Source organism: Arachis duranensis, chromosome 6 (assembly GCF_000817695.3).
Source record: "Arachis duranensis cultivar V14167 chromosome 6, aradu.V14167.gnm2.J7QH, whole genome shotgun sequence".
NCBI lineage: Eukaryota > Viridiplantae > Streptophyta > Magnoliopsida > Fabales > Fabaceae > Arachis > Arachis duranensis.
The window spans coordinates 69681920-69704601 of record NC_029777.3 but is presented as its reverse complement, the minus strand read 5'-3'; the positions used below and the strand labels follow the sequence as shown (position 1 = coordinate 69704601).

Genomic DNA, 22682 nt, shown 5'->3' with positions numbered 1-22682 from the left:
CCTCCCAACACCAAACTTAGAGTTTGAATGTGGGGGTTCAACACCAAACTTAGAGTTTGGTTGTGGCCTCCCAACACCAAACTTAGAGTTTGAATGTGGGGGTTCAACACCAAACTTAGAGTTTGGTTGTGGCCTCCCAACACCAAACTTAGAGTTTGACTATGGGGGCTTTGTTTGACTCCGCATTGAGATAAGTTTTGCTTGCTTCCTCTCCATGGTTACAGAGGGAGATCCTTGAGTTTTAAACACAAGGTAGTCCTCATTCAATTGAAGAATTAACTCTCCTCTGTCCACATCAATCACAGCTTTTGCAGTGGCTAGGAAGGGTCTTCCAAGGATGATGGATTCATCCTCATCCTTTCCAGTGTCTAGGATTATGAAATCAGCAGGGATGTAAAGGCCTTTGACCTTTACTAGCACGTCCTCTACCTGTCCATGAGACTTTTTCATGGATTTGTCTGCCATTTCTAATGAGAATTTGGCAGCCTGTATCTCAAAGATTCTAGTTTCTCCATTACAGAGAGTGGCATTAAGTTTATGCCTGACCCCAAGTCACACAGAGCCTTCTCAAAGGTCATGGTGCCTACGGTATAGGGAATTAAGAATTTACCAGGATCCTGTTTCTTTTGAGGTAATGTCTGCCTAACCAAGTCATTCAGTTCATTGGTGAACAAGGGGGTTCATCCACCCAAGTCTCATTACCAAATAACTTGGCATTCAGCTTCATGATTGCTCCAAGGTACTTAGCAACTTGCTCTTCAGTAATATCTTCATCCTCTTCAGAGGAGGAATAGTCATCAGAGCTCATGAATGGCAGAAGTAGGTTCAATTGAATCTCTATGGTCTCTAGATGAGTCTCAGATTCCGTAGGTCCCTCAAATGGGAACTCCTTTTTGTCCAGAGGACGTCCCATGAGGTCTTCCTCATTGGGACTCACGTCTTCCTCTTCCTCTCTAGGTTCGGCCATGCCAAGTAAGGTTATGGCCTTGCACTCTCTTTTTGGATTCTCTTCTGTATTGCTTGGGAGAGTACTAGGAGGAGTTTCAGTGACTCTTTTACTCAGCTGGTCCACTTGTGCCTCCAAATTTCTAATGGAGGACCTTGTTTCATTCATGAAATTTAGAGTGGTCTTAGATAGATCAGAGACTATGTTTGCTAAGCTAGAGGGGCTCTGCTCATAATTCTCTGTCTGTTGCTGAGAGGATGATGGAAAAGGCTTGCTATTGCTAAACCTGTTTCTTCCACCATTATTAAAGACTTGTTGTGGCTTTTGTTGATCCTTCCATGAGAAATTTGGATGATTTCTCCATGAGGGATTATAGGTGTTTCTATAGGCTTCACCCATGTAATTCACCTCTGCCATTGTAGGGTTCTCAGGATCATAAGCTTCTTCTTCAGAAGATGCTTCTTTAGTACTGTTGGATGCATTTTGTAAACCATTCAGACTCTGAGAAATCATATTGACTTGCTGAGTCAACATTTTATTCTGAGCCAATATGGCATTCAGGGCATCAATTTCAAGAACTCATTTCCTCTGAGGTGTCCTATTACTCACATGATTCCTTTCAGAGGTGTACATGAACTGGTTATTTGTAACCATTTCAATGAGTTCCTGAGTTTCTGCAGGCATTTTCTTTAGGTGAATAGATCCACCTGCAAAATGGTCCAATGACATCTTAGACAATTCAGACAGACTATCATAGAATATATCCAGGATGATCCATTCTGAAAGCATATCAGAAGGACACTTTTTTGGTCAATTTCTTGTATCTTTCCCAAGTTTCATAGAGGGATTCACCTTCTTTCTGCCTGAAGGTTTGAACATCTATTCTAAGCTTGCTCAATTTTTGAGGAGGAAAGAACTTGGCTAAGAAAGCCGTGACCAGCTTATCCCAAGAGTTCAGGCTATCTCTAGGTTGAGAGTCCAACCATATTCTAGCTCTGTCTCTTACAGCAAAAGGAAAAAGCATAAGCTTATAGACCTCAGGATCAACTCTATTGGTCTTAACAGTATCACAGATCTGCAAGAATTCAGTTAAAAACTGAAAAGGATCTTCTGATGGAAGTCCATGAAACTTGCAATTCTGTTACATCAGAGAAACTAATTGAGGCTTTAGCTCAAAATTGTTTACTCCAATGGTAGGGATTGAGATGCTTCTTCCATGGAAGTTGGAATTTGGTGCAGTAAAATCACCAAGCATCTTCCTTACACCTCCACCATTGTTATTGGGTTCGGCTATCTCTACTTCTTTTTCGAAAATTTCAGTAAAGTCATCTTCAGAGTGTTGTGTTTTAGCTTCTCTTAGCTTTCTCTTCAGAGTCCTTTCAGGTTCCGGATCAGCTTCAACAAGAATGTTCTTATCCTTGCTCCTGCTCATGTGAAAAAGAAGAGAACAGAAAAGAAGAGAAATCCTCTATGTCACAGTATATAGATTCCTTTATGTGAGTAGAAGAAGATAAGAATAAGAGAAGGAGAAGAGAAGAATTCAAACACAGAGAGGAAGAGAAGGTTCGAATTTTAAGATGAAGAGAAGTGTTAGTAAATAAATAAATAAATAGAAGGAGAGAGGGGGGATTTTTCGAAAATAATTAAAAGGAAAAGGAAAATATTTTTGTTTTTATTTTAAAATTTTGTTAGAGTTCAAAAGTTAAGAGAAGAGGCAAAATAAAATTAAAATTTGAAACAATTAGTTAATTAAAAGAATTTTGAAAAAGAGGAAGGTGATTTTTGAAAATTAGAGAGAGAAAAGTAGTTAGGTGGTTTTGAAAAAGATAAGAATTTTAAAATCAAACAAAAAGTCAATTAGTTAATTGAAAAAGATTTGAAAATCAATTTTTAAAAAGATAAGAAGTTAGAAAAGATTTTTTTTGAAATCAATTTTTTTGAAAAAGATATGATTTGAAAAAGATATGATTAAAAAGATATGATTGAAAAGATATGATTAAAATTTATTTTGAAAAAGATTTGAAAAAGAAATTTAGAAAGATTTGATTTTGAAAATTAAAATTAATGACTTGACTAACAAGAAACTAAAAGATATGATTCTAAAATTTAAAGTTTGAATCTTTCTTAACAAGAAAGTAACAAACTTGAAATTTTTGAATCAAAACATTAATTGTTAGTACTAATTTCAAAAATTATGAAATAAAGATAAGAAAAAGATGTTGAAAATCAATTTTTAAAAATTTTTCGAAAAACATGAAATAAAAATGAAAAAGATTTGATTTTGAAAAAGATTTTGAAAAGATAAATTTTTTAAATTGAAATCTTGACTTGACTAACAAGAAACAATTTATTTTAAAAATTTTGACTAAGTCAACTCAAAGATTTTGAAATTTATGAGTAAAATAAGGAAAAGATATTTTTTATTTTTGAATTTTATGAGGAAAAAGAGAAACACAAAGATGACTCAAAACATGAAAATTTTGGATCAAAACTAATGATGCATACAAGACCACTTTGAATGTCAAGATGAACACCAACACTTTGAAGATCATGATGAACACCAAGAACACTTTGAAGATCATGATGAACATCAAGAACTTATTTTTGAAAAATTTTCAAGACAAGAAAAACATGCAAGACACCAAACTTAGAAATTTTTAATGGTTAGACATTAACAAAACAATAATGCATATGAAAAATAAGAAAAGACACAAAACAAGAAAATTTAAAGATCAAACAAGAAGGCTTATCAAGAACAACTTGAAGATCAAGAAGAACACCATGCATGAATTTTTCGAAAATTTTAGGAAAATAAAAGCATGCAATTGACACCAAATTTAAAATTTGACACTAGACTCAAACAAGAAAAACAAAATATTTTTGTTTTTATGATTTTATTAAATTTTTTTGGATTTTTTTTCGAAAATTAATTTTGGAAAAACAAAAAAGAAGAAAAATTTTGAAAGATTTTTGAAAACTTTTTGAAAATAAAATAAAGGTTGAAACAAGAAGAAAATAACATAATCTGAGCAACAAGATGAACCGTCAGTTGTCCAAACTCGAACAATCCCCGGCAACGGAGCCAAAAACTTGGTGCACGAAATTGTGATCTCAATGGTGCCAACAACTTGGTACGCACAATTGTAATCTCAACTCTTTTTCACAACTTCGCACAACTAACCAACAAGTGCACTGGGTCGTCCAAGTAATAAACCTTACGTGAGTAAGGGTCGATCCCACCGAGATTGTCGGCTTGAAGCAAGCTATGGTCATCTTGTAAATCTCAGTCAGGTGGATTCAAATGGTTATAGAGTTTTGATAATTAAAAGATAAATAAAACATAAAATAAAGATAGAGATACTTATGCAATTCATTAGTGGGAATTTCAGATAAGCGTATGGAGATGCGTTGTTCCTTCTGAATCTCTTCTTTCATATTGCCTTCGTCTAATCCTTCATACTCCTTTCTATGGCAAGTTATATGTTGAGTGTCACCGTTGTCAATGGCTACTTCCCGTCCTCTCAGTGAAAATGGTCCTCTACGGTTTCTATAGGGCTAATCAACTGTCGGATTTCACGTCTCGGATGAAAAATACCATGCATAGATATCGTATGGCTAATCAGCTGTTGGTTCTCGATCATGTAGGAATATGATTTACTACCCTTTTGCGTCTGTCACTATGCCCTACAGTTGTGAGTTTGAAGCTCGTCACAGTCATCCCTTCCCAGATCCTACTCGGAATACCACAAACAAGGTTTAGACTTTCCGGATCTCAGGAATGCTGCCAAATGTTTCTAGCCTATACCACGAAGATTCTAATCTCGGATTCAGATGTTCCATTGTCAGAGGGGATTCGATGTGAATCGTTGATTAGAAACCCAAGAGATATACATTCAAGCTTGTTTTCATGTAGAACGGAAGTGGTTGTCAATCACGCGTTCATAAGTGAGAATGGTAATGAGTGTCACATAATCATCACATTCATCATGTTCTTGTGTGTGAATGAATATCTTAGAATAAGAATAAGCATGAATTGAATAGAAAAATAATAGTATTTTGTATTAATACTCGAGGAATAGCAGAGCTCCACACCTTAATCTATGGTGTGTAGAAACTCCACTGTTGAAAATACATAAGTGATCATGGTGTTCATTGGCTTCGGCCCTAGAGGGGGAACCAGAATAACCAAGACTGGTCTAAGGACTAAACGTCCAAAGATGAAAATACCATAGTAAAAAATTCTATTTATACTAAACTAGTTACTAGGGTTTATAGAAATAAGTAAATGATGCAGAAATCCACTTTCGGGCCCACTTGGTGTGTGCTTGGGCTAAACATTGAAGCTTTCAAGTGTAGAGGCCTTCTTTGGAGTTAAACGCCAGTTTGTAACTTGTTTCTAGCATTTGACTCTAGCTTGCAACTTGTTTATGGCGTTTAACGCCAGAATAGGGCAAAAAGCTGGCATTGAACGCCAGTTTGCGTCGTCTAAACCCGAGCAAAGTATGAACTATTATATATTGCTGAAAAGCCCGAGATGTGTACTTTCCAATGCAATTAATATCGCGTCATTTGAGTTTCTGTAGCTCCAAAAAATCCATTTTGAGTGCAGGGAGGTCAGAATCCAACAACATCTGCAGTCCTTCTTCAGCCTCTGAATCAGATTTTTGCTCAGGTCCCTCAAGTTCAGCCAGAAAATACCTAAAATCATAGAAAAACATACAAACTCATAGTAAAGTCCAAAAATGTGAATTTTTCTTAAAAACTAATAAAAATATACTAAAAAGTAGCTAGATCCTACTAAAAATTATCTAAAAACAATGCCAAAAAGCGTATAAATTATCCGATCATCACACGCACACTTCAATGTGTGCTTTTCCTTTGTTTTCTTCATGTTTTTTCCCTTTGTAAATGCTTCCTTCCACTTTTGCCTTGCCAAACTTGCCTCTTGGATCTAAAATTACTCAACAAACATGACATGGCATTGAATGGCATAAAAGTAAAATTAAAATCACTAATTTAAGCTCAAAATAGAATGTTTTCACAATTAGGCACAATTTAGAGCGAAAACACAAAAGCATGCTATTTACATGAATAAATGTGGGTTTATGTGATGAAATCCACTCAAATCAATCCAAAATATATCGTTAAATATGGATTTATCAGGCACTCTCCTTTGTATTGTTTTCACCCACATCTTTCTCTGTTTGCAAGGTGGAAAGACACACTGTTTCGATGTGAAAAGACACTCTCTTTCATAATTCCTCTAGGAGAAGGTGGAAAGGCACACTTCTTCGATGTGAAAAGGTACTCTCTTTCGTTTGTGTTCTTCCTAGGGATGCGCAACCTAGAGACAATGTCCGGGTTAGCTACCAGATGTATGTGTCAGGTTCTGGTAGTTTAACCGACACGTGAGCTCACGGCCAGTAGGACATGCATGCATCATACTATATTTGTTTGCTATTGTTTGGGTGTGCTTAAGTATTTTGGTTGCCTATTTGATGAATTCTGTCTAACAGTTAATTGTGATACTTGTTGTAACTATTTTCAAATTATATTTGTCTTGTATTGTTTGTGCTTGTGATTGGTTCTGTCTTGAGACTGAATATTGGTAAATAAATTGATGCTTTTGATGATAGTGTGGTTGATTTTATTTGAGCCGGAGATCGTTATTGCTTATATGTTGGGCGAGAGGCCGTGGTTTGCTTATTGGTTAGGCTAGAGGCATAAATTGATAATCTGTTGGACAAGAGGGTGTAATTCAATTTTATTGGGTCAGAGGCCATGGTCGGTTTTATGTAGGCCAGAGGCCAAGGTCAGTTTTATTTGGGTCAGAGACCGTGGTTGATAAGTTAGGTATGTATTGATTATCTTATGGGATATTATGTGAGCTTTGAAATTTTTGAAATCAAATAGTGAATTTGAATTTTAGATAATCATTTGTTGTGATCTTTGAGAAAGATTCATAAGACGAACGATGATTATTGCTTTTGAAATTCATTCTTCTTTTTATACATATCCTCTTATGACAATTCTTAAATCCTCTGCTGAGAACCTATGAGGACGATGTATTCACCCTTTACAGACTTCTCTTTTCAAGACAGATGAAGAAGCTGTGTGAAGTTTTGGCTCAGTTCTTAGCTGTGATGTTTTGTTTAGATATATTAGTTATAGTTTTTCCTTCGTCTTTGTCATTATGATTTGTAAGAGAGATAGGAGTTGCAATGATATGTATGTATATAATATTTGTAAGTAGTTGCTTGTGTAAGAAGTTTTGCATTTATGTATATGCATATTTGTCAAGTGAAAAAGAACGTTCGGTTTTTAAAAAAAACAGTGATACGATTTTGAGTTAAAGACTCCTGTTTTATTATTAAGTATATAGAAGTCATTGTAATATTATAGCTAGTTATCAAAGTAGCGTAGGTGGAAGCGTGATATTCTAGTAGTAAAGATGTTACAATATTCTTTAGCCAATTTTCGACCAATAATAAATAATGGGATCTAATTAATTATTAAATTTATTTAGATACATTTAATTAATTAATACTCTTGGTTAAGAAAAAAAATCATCATCAACTCATTCAAAATACTATAATTTTGCCATAGATCATTCCTCTCTTCTTCTTCTTGTTGGATTTTGTCATTTTTAAATTTCGCACAACTTTTAGATGTGCTTGATAATAATTTTTGTGTGCATAGAAAATTTTGGATATTGAATACTACTTTTGGACATGTTAAGAAGAAATTGTGTCTACATGAATTATTTTAGATATGCTTTGTTCTGAAAGATACATAATTTTCTCATACCTTTGAATTATTCAATCTAATTATTATATTTGGATATCTGATTGATGAGCGGATAATTTATACGCTTTTTGACATTGTTTTTAGGTAATTTTTAGTAAGTTCAAGCTACTTTTAGGGATGTTTTCATTAGTTTTTCTGCTACATTCACATTTCTGGACTTTACTATGAGTTTGTGTGTTTTTCTGTGATTTCAGGTAATTTCTGGCTGAAATTGAGGGACTTGAGCAAAACTCTGATAGGAGGCTGACAAAAGAACTGCTGATGCTGTTGGAATCTGACCTCCCTGCACTCAAAATGGATTTTCTGGAGCTACAGAACTCCAAATGGAGCACTCTCAACGGCGTTGGAAAGTTGACATCCAGAGCTTTCTAGAAATATATAATAGTCTATACTTTATTCGGGAATTAATGATGTAAAATGGCGCTCAACGCCAAGTACATGCTGCTGTCTGGAGTTAAACGCCAGAAACACGTCACGACCCGGAGTTGAACGCCCAAAACACGTTACAACTTGGTGTTCAACTCCAAGAAAAGCCTCAGCTCGTGGATAGATCAAACTCAGCCCAAGCACACACCAAGTGGGCCCCGGAAGTGAATTTATGCATCAATTACTTACTCATGTAAACCCTAGTAGCTAGTTTAGTATAAATAGAACATTTAACTATTGTATTAGTCATCTTTTGACCATTCGGTCTTTTGATCACCTTCATGGGGGCTGGCCATTCGGCCATGCCTGAACCTTTCACTTATCTATTTTTAACGGTGGAGTTTCTACACACCATAGATTAAGGGTGTGGAGCTCTGCTGTACCTCAAGTTTCAATACAATTACTATTACTTTCTATTCAATTCTCTTTTATTCTTATTCCAAGATATACGTTGCACTTCAACTTGATGAATGTGATGATCTGTGACACTCATCATCATTCTCACCTATGAACGTGCGTGACTGACAACCACTTCCGTTCTACTCTAGGCCGGGCGCATATCTCTTAGATTCCCCAACAGAATCTTCGTGGTATAAGCTAGATAGATGGCGGCATTCATGTGAATCCAGAAAGTCTAACCTTGTCTGTGGTATTCCGAGTAGGATTCCGGGAATCTGGAAAGTCTAACCTTGTCTGTGGTATTCCGAGTAAGATTCCGGTATTGAATGACTGTGACGAGCTTCAAACTCCTGAAGGCTGGGCGTTAGTGACAAATCAAAAGAATCAAGGGATTCTACTCCAACCTGATTGAGAACCGACAGATGATTAGCCATGTTGTGACAGAGCATTTGGACCATTTTCACTGAGAGGATGGGATGTAGCCTTCAACAAGGGTGATGCCTCCAGACGATTAGCCGTGCAGTGACAGCGCATAGGACCATTTTCCCGAGAGGATGAAAAGTAGCCATTGACGACGGTGATGCCCTACATACAGCTTGCCATGGAAATGAGTAAGAAGGATTGGATGAAAGCAATAGAAAAACAGAGATTCGAGAGGATTCTAGCATCTCCGCACGCCTATCTGAAATCCCCACCATTAATTTACATAAGTATTTCTATCCTATTTTATTTTCTGTTTATTATTAATTTTTGAACTCATCATAAACCATTTAACCTGCCTAACTGAGATTTACAAGGTGACCATAGCTTGCTTCATACCAACAATCTCTGTGGGATCGACCCTTACTCACGTAAGGTATTACTTGGATGACCCAGTACACTTGCTGGTTAAGTTGAACGGAGTTGTGAGCTTCTCTAACAGTGCCTGTAACTCTTTTGGTCCAACAACAACACTAAGCTGTTGGTTCCATTACCAGGGATTATTAAGATCCCAATTCATCATACCATGATCTCTTTGGAGAATTTTTGATTTCATACAAATACAAAGAGACCAACTTTGAGGATCACAATTTCGTCCACCACTGATCATCTTCATAATGCACGGATATCTCTCTATTAACCAGTTACACAATTCAAGTTAGAGAGCTTATAACATTAGGGTAGAAAAAATAAAGGTTTAATTATTCTGTTGGCCTTATAATTTTGTGAAATTTTTAATTATGTCTCTATATTTTTTTTAATTGAGTCCTTGAATCAATTTTTTCTTTTAGTTAAGTTTCTATACTTTTATTTCTTTTTAATTAGATCTTTGCACTAATTTTTTTTAATTGGGTCCTTATATAATTAAGTTAATTACTGCTAAAAGAGACCTAATTGAAAAAAAATATTGGTACAGAGACCTAATTAAAAAAAATATAGAAACCTGTCACTGGATTCGATGGTCCCAGAACGTTTGGATCATTAAATGGTCCCATAACAAAACATATTTTTTTAAAGTTTTTTAACAACGGCTAAATAGTTCTTTTCTAATTTTAATTATAAACTAACCCCATATATTTATTTAATTATAAAAACTCATTTTTATTTTATAAATTATTATTTTATCATTTATCTATTATGTTTATTAACAATCAAAATAAAAAATAATAACGAATTAGATATTCCATTGATCATAATAAACTTTTTGGCCATTCCAATCGATTAAAAGTTTATATTTGATCGGTGACATTCGTCCAGGACTGTGAAATCGTGTTTATTTGAAAATCAATCGATTGAATTTCAGATTTCTCATAATTCAATCGATTGGATTACAGGTTATCACAAACAATCGATTGAAAATTGCAAGGCAATATGATTTTTGCAAAAATCAATCGATTGGTCATATTATCCAATCGATTGAACGATGACTAAAATATTGGTTTTTTAAAATTCAATTGATTTCTTATACTACCTAATCGATTGAATGCTCCAAAGCAACTTGAGGTCTCACAATTCAATCGATTGGTTGTGTTACCCAATCGATTGAATTGTGTACTACGCCGTTTTTAATTTTTTATCATTTTTATAAATTATTATCTTATTATTCATCTATCTTAACTTTAAAATTCTATCTTCAATTTTTAAGACTTTATTTTGATTTAGATACTCTAATATTATCTTTTCTTTAATATTAACATTATAAATTGGTGAATAATCTATCACCAATTATTCAATCCCACCATTGGAATCGTGTATCAATCTCTTTATGTATCATGAGAAGGTGGTGCAGGCTTATGACTCGATCCCTGGATAGTTATAATGTCTCTTGACTTACCCTTTTTTGAAATCATGTATTGGCTGGTAATGAATGTTCTTATTTTTTATAGGGAATTCCTTGCTTGAAATGTTCCTCCTTTTTGAGAAATTCATATCAAACACCCCCAACTGGAAATACCGGTGGTGTCGGGGATATCGGCGGTGCAGGAGATATTAAATATTTCCCTATTTTAATTGCTTTTTACGTCTGCTCAAATGTTTTGTATTGAAATCCAATTATCCTTCTGTGCTCTTTATCGTGCAGAATGGCGAATTGCCGAGTGATGCTGGTGTCATCCCCGGAGCTGTGAAACAGATGTTCAATATATTGGAGGCTCAGAATGCAGAAAACAATATGAAAGTAACGTTATTAAAGCTTGACAATGAGGAAATAACGGATACGTTATTAAAGCTTTACAATGAGAAAATAACGAATCGTGTAGAAAATTGTAAAATCTGAAGATGATAAGTCTAAAAGTCCAATCGCTCTAATGAAGGATTGGAAAGGGGACTTCCATTGTTAATCTAGGAAGAATTGATTAAAAATTTGTAATATATATACGTCATATATATCTTAACAATATATGAACATATTATTAAAATGCTTTGATATATATTGCATGGTGTTTTTTTTCTAGTCAAGATTCAATAGAGAGGTCAAAACTTGAACAAATGAAAAGAACAAAATAAAATGCAAACAAATAAAAAGATATGAAATTTTTTACATATTTTAATTATATAAAATAAAATATAATTTACAAGACATAAAATTTGTATGGCATTGTTGTTGAAATAATAAATGAAAATGACATTACTTCATCATAAAAAAATGAGTTTTTTAAACTAAAATATCTCTATAGTGCATAGAAATAGAGAAAAATTGTAAAAGCTTTCAATTGATTGGGTAACACAACCAATTGATCGAATTGGGCAAATTCATATTACTTTGAAGCTTTCAATCGATTGGGTAACACAACCAATCGATTGAATTGGGCAAATCCATATTGTTTTGATGACTTCAATCGATTGGGTAACACAACCAATCGATTGAATTGGGAGACCTCAGGTTGTTTTGAAGAATTCAATCGATTGGGTAGTATAAGCAATCGATTGAATTTTAAAAAACCCACATTTAGTCATCGTTCAATCGATTCGATTGATTTTTGCGAAAACCATGCTGCCTAATTTTCAATCGATTGTTTTGTAATAACCTGTAATCCAATCAATTGAGTTATGGAAAATCTGAAATTCAATCGATTGTTTTGATAATTCAATCGATTGATTTTTAAAGAAATACAATTTCACACGGATCAAATATAAACTTTTAATCTATTGGAATGGTCAAAAAGTTTATTACGATTAATGGAATTCCGTTATTTTTTTATTTTGATTGTTAATAAACATAATAGATGAATGATAAAATAATAATTTATAAAATAAAAAATAGTTTTTATAATTAAATATAATATATAGAGTTAATTTGTAATTAAAATTAGAAAATAACTATTTAGCTGTTGTTAAAAAAACTTAAAAAATATGTTTTATTATGGGACCATTTAATAATCTAAACGTTTTGGGACCATCAAATTCAGTGTCTAAAAACCTAATTAAAATTAAACAAACTATGAAGACCAATAGAATAATTAAACTAAAAATAAAATAAGAATTTGGTATAACAAGCTTCATCATTATTCAACAAAGCAGAGCGGCTTAATCATTAGAGAACATGTAATATGGTCAATACAAAGCAAAGCAATGGTTTATAAAAAAAAAATCAACTTGGTGCATGAAAGATTAAAAAACGGAGAAAATGTACACATGAAAAAGTGTATATATGAAATAGTTCTGGAAGATGGTGAATGAAAAGCAAAATAATGGTAGGATGGTGAATGAAGTTGAAATGAAAAAGAAAAAAAAGTAGCAATTAAACGGTGTTAAGAGAATCAATTTTTTTGTAAATATTAATAAATTTTTTTAAATTATTTTATTTATATTAAATTTTAGATTTTAAAAGTTAGTTAATGTGAGTTAATTAAAAGTTGTTTTTCTACCTTGTTTGAAAAGCCTAAACGATTTATTTTCTAATTTTGTGGGATCTAGTTTATTAGTGGAAAAAAGGGATTGTGAATAAAATATCTTATATGGCAGTTTAAGACAGAATAAAAAATAAATTAAATTCAAAAAATTATATTTTAAAATTGAATTTATTTGAACTTATTAGGTAAGTGTTAGCTAATTAGTCTCTGTTCTTCAGATACCTTCTTTTATACTTATTTTCTTTTTGCGTTCATACCTTCTTTTTATACTAATAAATTTCTTACAAAAATAATAGATATACTATTTGTATATAGAAAAAAAAAAGTAATAGGGTGATCCACTTTGTTTTATTTGTACTATTTGTATATAGAAAAAAAAAGTAATAGGGTGATCCACTTTGTTTTGTTTGTTTTAATTTTAAAAAATGTTATTCGTATATTAAAATTAATCATTAAAATTAACTATTAATATATTTTTATATAAAATATATATATAATTTAATTTATTTTTAATATATATTTTATACTAATGACTAATTTTAGTAATCAATAAATTTTGATGTATACATAACATATTCCTTTAATTTATTCACCGAACCTCATGTTAGTTTAAAACTACTGGATGCGTCTTCAGTCTTTATTCAAAATCACACTTGAATATACAATACATTTTTATTTTTAATATTGGATTAATAATAGTTTTTTAATTGTGAACTACTGTGATTTTTTTTTAAAACGATTTAATCTAGGGAATAAAAATCGGACCATCCTATTTTTAAGAGATATAGAAATTGAATCGTCCGATTTTTGGAGTACACAAATCGAACCCTCCAATTTATATTTAAAAAATAAAAAAAATTTGGAGTACAGTAATGTATATCACTCGTTCCATCTAAATTTTTTAGCTAAATGCAAAGTGAGTATATCAAAATAAAATTATTATTGATCACAATATCCTGGATACATCCTGAGAAAAGATGCAGAAACCATAAATTAACGAATAAGTAGACTTTAGGATGATAAAATTTCGAAACATCCGATGAGAGAAATTAATTAAGTGCATCATGTGGTTGGTTGATGGACACATTAACTAAAAGATGCACGCCAATGTTATTTCTCCATCACTCCATATACATCAACAGAACCGAAGAGCGTACTTAATATCACATTTAAGAAGCCTTCTAATAGTCCCACCAGGCCACCACAGAAATACCTACCAAATACCGACACAGCATCACCATCACCTAGCTCGCTCCTACTCCTAATTTTCTATATATACATACCATAAAATAAACATATCCATCCACAAATATAGAATAAAAAAAATAAGGTATTAAAGGGTTTAACATTTTAGCAATGAAGAAGGGGCAGAGTGGTAGTCGAGTTGCTGGTGGAACAGAGAGTAATTGGTGCAAAGCGGCTCGCGGCGGCACCGGCATTGCGGTGCTGGCGTTGCTCATAACTAAGCCCTTTGATGTTAACCGTCTCCAGCAAGGACTCAACAAACTGCAAAATTCTCATCCTATCCTCAAGACGAGGCTTGTCTACTCCAACTCTGAAACAGAAGGCGGAGGGACAGGGAAAGGAACAGGCTTGTCATTTCTCACTTCTCCCACTCCTTACGTCAAGATCGAATCGTACAGCCTCTCTGCCACTTCTAAGATCATCGGAGGAGAAGGAAACGACACCGTTTCTTCCCCGTTGCAAAAGATCCTAGAGCATGAGCTGAACCAGAACACATGGCGCGATTTGAATACCACTGCCAGAGGCTCCGATATGTTTTTGGCGAGCATGTATGCGGTGAGCGAGATGACGTGGGTGGCAGCGATGAGGCTGCACGTGGCGGCTTGTGACCGTACAACGGCGGTGTCGCTGTTGAAGGAGCTTCTTCTGGTGATGACGGAGGCGGAGGGGGAGAAAGAGGAAGAGAGTAAGAATGGAGATCCGGGTGGAGGGTTGGCTTTGGCGATTGAGGATCTTGTGCCTTGCGGGATGGCGAAGAAGGCTATTTGGACACATGGCATCGATGTGCTTAGTTACTCGGTGAACTCTATCAGGCAAACGAATCTGAAATTTCATGACACGAGAGGCAAGAGGTTTTCGCAAATTGTGAGACTGCAACTAAACCAGCCCGACACCAATAGGGTTTTAGCTGTAAGCAAGTTTGATTAATTAATTAACTAGCACATTCTGATAATTATTTCACTGATTTAATTAATTAAGAAGACTATTGTGTCAGGGTTGCAAGCGTAACAGGATTAAACTTTGCGGGGCATTGACGGCTGCAGGGTTGATAGCTGCGCACAGCTCAAAGAACAGTTCAAGGACATATGGGGTCATAACCTTCACCGACTGCCGATCCAGCCTCGATCCACCTCTCTCTTTTCACGACTTTGGTAAGTTTCATCTTTAATAATGCTTCTTGTACTATGCGGGACTCCTTCACTCTCTCATCCACTGCTCAATTCACTGCTATTTGATCTGTTCTGGATGGTGAGTATAAAATAAAGGTGGCTAGTAAATCCTTGAATAATTTAATTTAATATGTTTCACTAAATTATTTAACAGTTTATGATACTATATTTATATAAAAATATTTTTATAAAAATAGTTACCTAAGATAAGAGAGTATTCATATATCAAATTATTTTTTAATAAAAAAGGTTAAAGTGTATATCATTGGGAAATTATTCAAACAAAGAGTTTTTGAGTAAAAAAACTAAAAATAATAATAACTTTTTAGCTAACTTAATATATTTTAAGTAAATTATTATTATAATACATGTCACTATCTAAACTATTATTTTTTAATGAAAACATCTATTTGCTATAAATGATTAGATTAAAAATGATATTGTTTTGCATAGTTTATACAAATGAAATAAAATGGGTTTTGTTATGCATTAAAATTGATTGAATAAATATATAGAATTAAAAAATAATATTATATAATTAATAAAATTTATTTATTTTTTAATATTTGGCCAATTTTAAATAATAAAGATTAAATTTTAAATCTTAAAATCTAATAGTATGAAAATATGTATTAATTTAAATATTAACTAATATTACTTTCCCCTCATGAAAATAATTGGCACACATGAACAAAGCTTAAGTAAGAGACAGAACAGACGATGAACTACTCAAATTTGAGTACTTTTAATTAGTCTGCTTTTTAATGAGGTATAGATAGATTAAAAAATATATACAGCTCAATAAATATTAAATTCGAAACTGTACAAACAAAATTTTACAGTCTATGAGTGTATCTCTTAAATTTATTTCATACTTTTCACCCACAGTTTCAGTAAATTGATCGAATTCATTCAAAACTGGTCATATTTGTATCTTTGTTCTTGTGTGATGGATTTGTGCACAGTGTGAAACTGTGAGCCAAATAGCAAGCTTTAAAAAATATTTCTCGTTTTTATCTTACAGATTACTTCACATAACAAAAACTTGATACTGCTAATTAGGAAAACAAAAATATTTAATAATAAAAAATTTAATTAAAAATAGTCAAAATTTATCTTATATTAGTATTTATTAATTACTATAACAATTAATAAAAACTAAAAATAAGATAAATTCTGTCCTTTTCTTTTTCTAGTATTACCAATAAAAATATTTATTAAGAATGTAAAAGAAAATAATTACCAATTACTGTTCTAACAAATTTTTTTTAGGTATTTAATGTTATTGTAAACTTCAAAATCTCATATTTGTTATAATAATTTTTCATTTCCATATCTTAAAAAAATCTCGTTAGAATATTTGTAAACAAAATATTTTTTATTTCGTAAAATTAATTCATAAAACCACGGCTAGTAATATACATCACATCATAGCTACTAGAATATTTGTGTATGTAGTTGTAAGAATTTCAAACCCGAAATAAATGAGTTGTTCTCCAATATTTGCACAAAAATTTCAGACAGGTTGATTTCCTTATCAATAACTAATTTATTGAAGGCTATTTTAGATGGAACGAATTGATGAGCTTTTGTCATTTTCCAACGTCCTATTTGGTAATTGCTGTGTCACTTGCAAAAAATAGGTAGTTGTGTATTGGCAGGGATTACCTGCTGCTCGTTCTTAGTAGTAATAGACTATTCATAAATTGTGAGCAAGGTGCCGTTTGGCAGTATTTGAAAGTTCAGAGTTGCATTATTGACGCCACATCAACATAAATGCTCTATTTATGTTCAAGGCTATGCAAAGTACCCAAGTAGGCTATAGTGTCTATCTCCTATTGATGCCTTCTTTTTATAAAAATAAAACTTAGAAGTGATAAAAAGAGAGAGACATATATATAATACAAAATACAGTAATATTAAGTGTATATCAAAATTTGACATTAAAAGTAATTATTAATTTAAAATATATATTAAAAATAAGTTAAATAATATATATTTGTATAAAACAAAATAGCATTTTGTACGAAATAATACACATGAGATTAGATAAACATAACAACACTTGACCGTTTAATACCAATTTGGTGTATTAAACCAAAAACCATGTTCGAAGCATTTATATCACGAAAGTATATTGTTCCTAATTTCCTATGTCACATGCTCACGTGCTAAGTGCTACTAACAAAAGTTGTATCAGAAAAGAATAAAAATGCTGCCAAATCTTTAAAAACGAGAGCGGAGCTAAAAGAAATATTAAAGGAGGGTTAAAAATATTTATATCATAAAATAATATTAAAATAAATTTTTAAAGGGAATAAACTGAAATTTATATATAATTTATATATAAAAAATTAAAATTAAAAAGACTGTTGCCCTCCTTTTATAATATGTAGCTCCGACTCTGTTTAAAAAGTAATATATCAAAGATTTATTATATTCAATATATATATCGAAAATTTGACATGTTTAATTGTATTTATATTTTTATTTTCTATTTTCATTTAAGTATTTTCTGTTTGATAATACAATCTTTCTGAAAGTTTAAAAATAAAAATAAAAACATCGAAAGCTAAAAAAAAAATTCAAACCAAGCAATGACCTAATATTGTTATTAATTATTATGTTAATTTTATTGAAAAATGAATACATCAGCTAGAGGCATAAATTTGAAAAGGAGTGAAGATATTATTATAAGTTTATAAGAGAATGCATTCAATTAATCTAGAGTTATTAATAGTTTGGGTGCTGAGGAGAAAAGTGTTGCAGGGTTTTATAACTCCGCAATTATCAACAACCACGTGATGAAAGGAGGGGAAAGTCTATGGGAGCTGGCGAAGAAGACATATGGAGCATTTGCAACCTCCAAGAACAACAAGAAGCACTTCACAGACATGGCTGACACGAACTTCCTCATGTGCAAGGCCATAGACAACCCCAGCCTAACCTCATCTTCAGCTCTTAGAACCTCCATCATGTCGGTGTTCGAGGACGCGGTGGTGGATGACAGCACCGAGATGCAGCGCCATGTTGGGGTGGAGGACTACATGGGGTGTGCTTCGGTGCACGGTGTGGGCCCCTCCATGGGGATCTTTGATACCATTAGAGATGGAGGCTTGGATTGTGTGTGCGTGTACCCTGCGCCATTGCACTCCAGGGAACAGATGCAAGACCTTGTTAACAACATGAAGGCTATTCTTATTGAAGCTGGCAAGACCTGCCAGCCATAGACATGCATAAAGCATAATCCATGCATGTATCTCACAAACTCAATTATCGCCTTATGCTATTAGCCACTCTATTATATATTACCTATTATTGGTGTTGTATGTTCTTTCTTCATCCATTTTCACTCTTCTTCTTACTAGCTATTTGCCTTTTTGTTGTAAATTAAATTGTTTTCTTTTCTTGACCAAAAAAAAAAAAAAATTGTTTACTTTTATATTTTTTAATTTAAATATTAGTTTTTATCTCTTTTAGTAAGTTAGACAAGTGTATATAGGTATCATAGCATACACAAAAAAAATAGTTCCTGAATTGTATTTGATATGAAGTCTTTTCAAATATAATTTATTAAAGTTAACTTTAAATTAAAATATATTTTTTATAGCAACTATACTTGACAAATTAAACTTTTCTGACATGCTATGTATGCTTTCGATATATACGTGAGTCGTTCCCTTTTCTCAATTGCACATATGTACATACATTATTATTTATCCTTACATATATAATATAGTAAGGAATAGATGTTTTCCATTTTTTTAACATTTAAAAAAATAAAATATAATTTTTCGTATTTAATTTTATAAGTAAAATTAAAATTAAATAAAAATAAAATTAAACACAGGCATCATTTAATTCTTTTTTACTGAAGAAGATTCACTCTCATTGCACATTCTTTGCCACAATGCATATGACAATGACACTGGCATATTTTTTAATGTAATATTAGTTAGTTACGCACAATCATGCTCTTCTTTTTGATAGTGTAGCAGTTTTAGGATAATAATAAATAACTTTGTAATAAAACATTAATACGGAAGAAAAAGAATTTAAATGAATCCGAAGAAGTTGTTTAGCATCGTTTTCCACTGATGGACGCATATTGATTGCTTATCACTCTTTTTGAATGAAGATGGTAAACATATATAAAATTGAGATACAAATAGGCTTTTATCAAAATAAGGCCAGCGCAAACAATTTCTTTTACATACATCATATATATAAGAATGGATAAAACATAAAAGTACACATAAAAATTCATATAAATGATATAATTATACCCCAATTGTTTAGTAAGTGTTACGCCCTGGTCCAAGCTATTTGTGGGTGGTCGACCCGACCCTATGACGACCCAACTCGAACGGTCGGGCACGTACCGCTCGCTACGCGACCCGGACACGCGTCCTCAAAAACTCTCCGCCACAGATGTGAGGAAGCTTCGAGGAAAGTGGGCCTGTTCTTGAAGGGCTCACCTCTGACACGGTATAAATAGGGAAGGACCTGCCCTTCCACCAAGGTACGTCAGACTCTACCTTACCGCCCTTTTTCGCCTGCACACTCAACTGACTTGAGCGTCGGAGTGTCTTTGCAGGTGACACCCTCCTCTCTCTTCGAAAGCTCGGAACGTCGATTCCTCGCCTCACTCTCGCAACCCATTCCAGGCCACGTCCAACCTATCCGCACAAGGATCACCCCAAACCGTCCGGTACACGACCTACCGAATATTGGTGCCGTCTATGAGGATTGAACCCACGACCACGTGGTCATCGAAGCTGAATGGAGATCGTGCTGGGTCCAGAGGACCACGGACGCGCGGCGGCCCCCGAGGGGGCGGCCTCCGTTGCCTCGCCCCGCGAGCGATTAAGATCCCTTCCACAACGAACCGGGTTGCAGTCGAGATCTCAAGAGAGGCGCCCCTTCGGGGGAACTGGCAGTGACAGCGCCAGGATAATGCAGGAGCTGTGCCACAGGGTGCAGAACCTGGAGCGCCAACTAGCAGACCAGGAGCATCGTCAGCAGACCTCCGACCCTGATTACTCTCAGTCTTCCGAAAGTCGAGGAAGAACCTTCCACTGAAGCAGTCGCTCCCGGCGCACCTCCATACCAAGATCAGAATCGAAAAGTAGTCGGGAGGATCGAGAACGCCCTAGGAGGCGAAACGATACGATCATCTACGCTCGGGGCAAACGGGCGTGCGTCATGCAACGGGACCGTAAAAACGGAGAAAAAAGGTCTGAGAGAACACGACAACCCGTCATCATGGGTGCCACCTCGTTCCACCGTTCCATCCTCGAGGTCCGGTTACCGAAGCATTTCGACAAACCAACGGACATGAGGTATGACGAGACGCAAGACCCGCAGGAGCACCTAACGGTGCTTCGAGGCCGGAATGAACCTCGAAGGAGTGGGAGACGAGGTAAGGTGCCGCTTTCCTGGTCACCTTGGCAGGCTCGGCGATACGGTGGTTCAATAGCCTCCCGCAGGGTTTTGTGGCCGGTTTCTCAGACATCAGCGGTGCCTTCTTGGCACAATTCACTACCAGAATAGCAAAGGCAAAGCACCCAATCAATCTCCTCGGCGTGACCTAACGCACCGGGGAGACCACCAGGAAGTATCTAGATCGGTTCAACGACGAATGCCTAGAAATCGAGGGACTAATCAACTTTGTGGCCAGCCTTTGTTTGATGAACGGCCTTCTTAATGAGGATTTCCGAAAATGTCTCACCACCAAACCGGCCTGGACGATGCACGAGATCCAGACCGTAGCCAATGAATACATAAATGATGAGGAAGTCAGCCGAGTTATGGCTGCCAACAAACGGCAGCCCTCCTACAACCAACCCAGGCAACACGGTAATGGAAAAAGGCAGAAGGAGCAAGTCAGAGACGGGGGCCCAAACAGAGCGCCCAGACCGCCTCCCCGAGTCAGAAAATTCGCCAACTACACCTCACTCACCCTTCCCATCATAGAAGTTTACCAACAAATAGCCGAAAAGGGGATATTGTCGAAACCCCGATCTCTGAAAGACCGTACAGGGGGAAATAAGAGTCTCTACTATGATTACCATAAGGGCTATGGACACCAAACACAAGACTGTTTCGACCTGAAGAACGCACTGGAGCAAGCGATCAGGGACGGTAAACTGACTGAATTCTCCCATCTCATAAGGGAACCGAGGAGACGACATAGGGACCACGGTGACGAGGGCAAGACCCGATCGACAAAATGGCGACAAGAGCCAGAAGACAACGATCACGGCCTCACCGTAATAAACGTGGTGACCGCTAAAAACACAGCGCCAAAGTCCAAGGTCCTGGCAATTTTCTCCTCGCCGGCACGAAACTCCAAGAGGTCCCCAACCATTTCCTTTGGGCCAGAAGATCATTGGTTCGACGAGGTCCCTGAGAACCCACCCATGGTCATTACGGCTAGGGTGGGAACCGGCCTCGTCAAACAAATCCTTGTGGACACGGGGGCAGACTCGAACATTATAATCCGCAACGTGTTCGATGCGCTGGGATTACGGGACGCCGACCTCATGACTCACCAACATGGTGTCATAGGGTTAGGTGATGAGCGGATAATTTGTACGCTTTTTGGCATTGTTTTTAGTATGTTTTTAGTATGTTCTAGTTAGTTTTTAGTATATTTTTATTAGTTTTTAGTTAAAATTCACTTTTCTGGACTTTACTATGAGTTTGTGTGTTTTTCTGTGATTTCAGGTATTTTCTGGCTGAAATTGAGGGACCTGAGCAAAAATCTGATTCAGAGGCTGAAAAGGACTGCAGATGCTGTTGGATTCTGACCTCCCTGCACTCAAAGTGGATTTTCTGGAGCTACAGAATCCCAATTGGCGCGTTCTTAACGGCGTTGGAAAGTAGACATCCTGGGCTTTCCAGCAATATATGATAGTCCATACTTTGCCCGAGATTTGATGGCCCAAACCGGCGTTCAAAGTCACCATCAGAATTTCCAGCGTTAAACGCCGGAACTGGCACAAGGATGGGAGTTAAACGCCCAAACTGGCATAAAAGCTGGCGTTTAACTCCAAGAAGAGTCTCTACACGAAAAATACTTCAATGCTCAGCCCAAGCACACACCAAGTGGGCCCGGACGTAGATTTTTATGTCATTTACTCATCTTTGTAAACCTTAGGCTACTAGTTCTTTATAAATAGGACCTTTTGCTATTGTATTTTGATCTATCTTGGTATCTTTAGATCTTTGTATTCTTGGATCTTTGTATCTTTGATCACGTTTTGGGGGCTGGCCTCACGGCCATGCCTAGACCTTGTTCTTATGTATTTTCAACGGTGGAGTTTCTACACACCATAGATTAAGGTGTGGAGCTCT

General features: G+C 35.0%; 1 protein-coding gene and 1 non-coding gene across 2 annotated transcripts; both read left to right on the top strand.

Moving 5' to 3' along the window:
• The first annotated feature begins 1729 nt into the window (after nt 1-1729).
• LOC127739869 (small nucleolar RNA R71) lies at nt 1730-1838 on the top strand. The gene has a single exon (XR_008000611.1). It is a non-coding gene; the product is annotated as a small nucleolar RNA R71 (small nucleolar RNA).
• A 12111-nt stretch (nt 1839-13949) lies between these two features.
• LOC107494016 (uncharacterized) lies at nt 13950-18649 on the top strand. The gene is made up of 3 exons (XM_016115051.3): nt 13950-15063; nt 15149-15305; nt 18093-18649. The coding sequence occupies exons 1-3, from the start codon at nt 14266-14268 to the stop codon at nt 18551-18553; spliced, it is 1416 nt and encodes a 471-aa protein (XP_015970537.1). The 5' UTR covers nt 13950-14265; the 3' UTR covers nt 18554-18649.
• The last annotated feature ends 4033 nt before the right edge of the window (nt 18650-22682 follow it).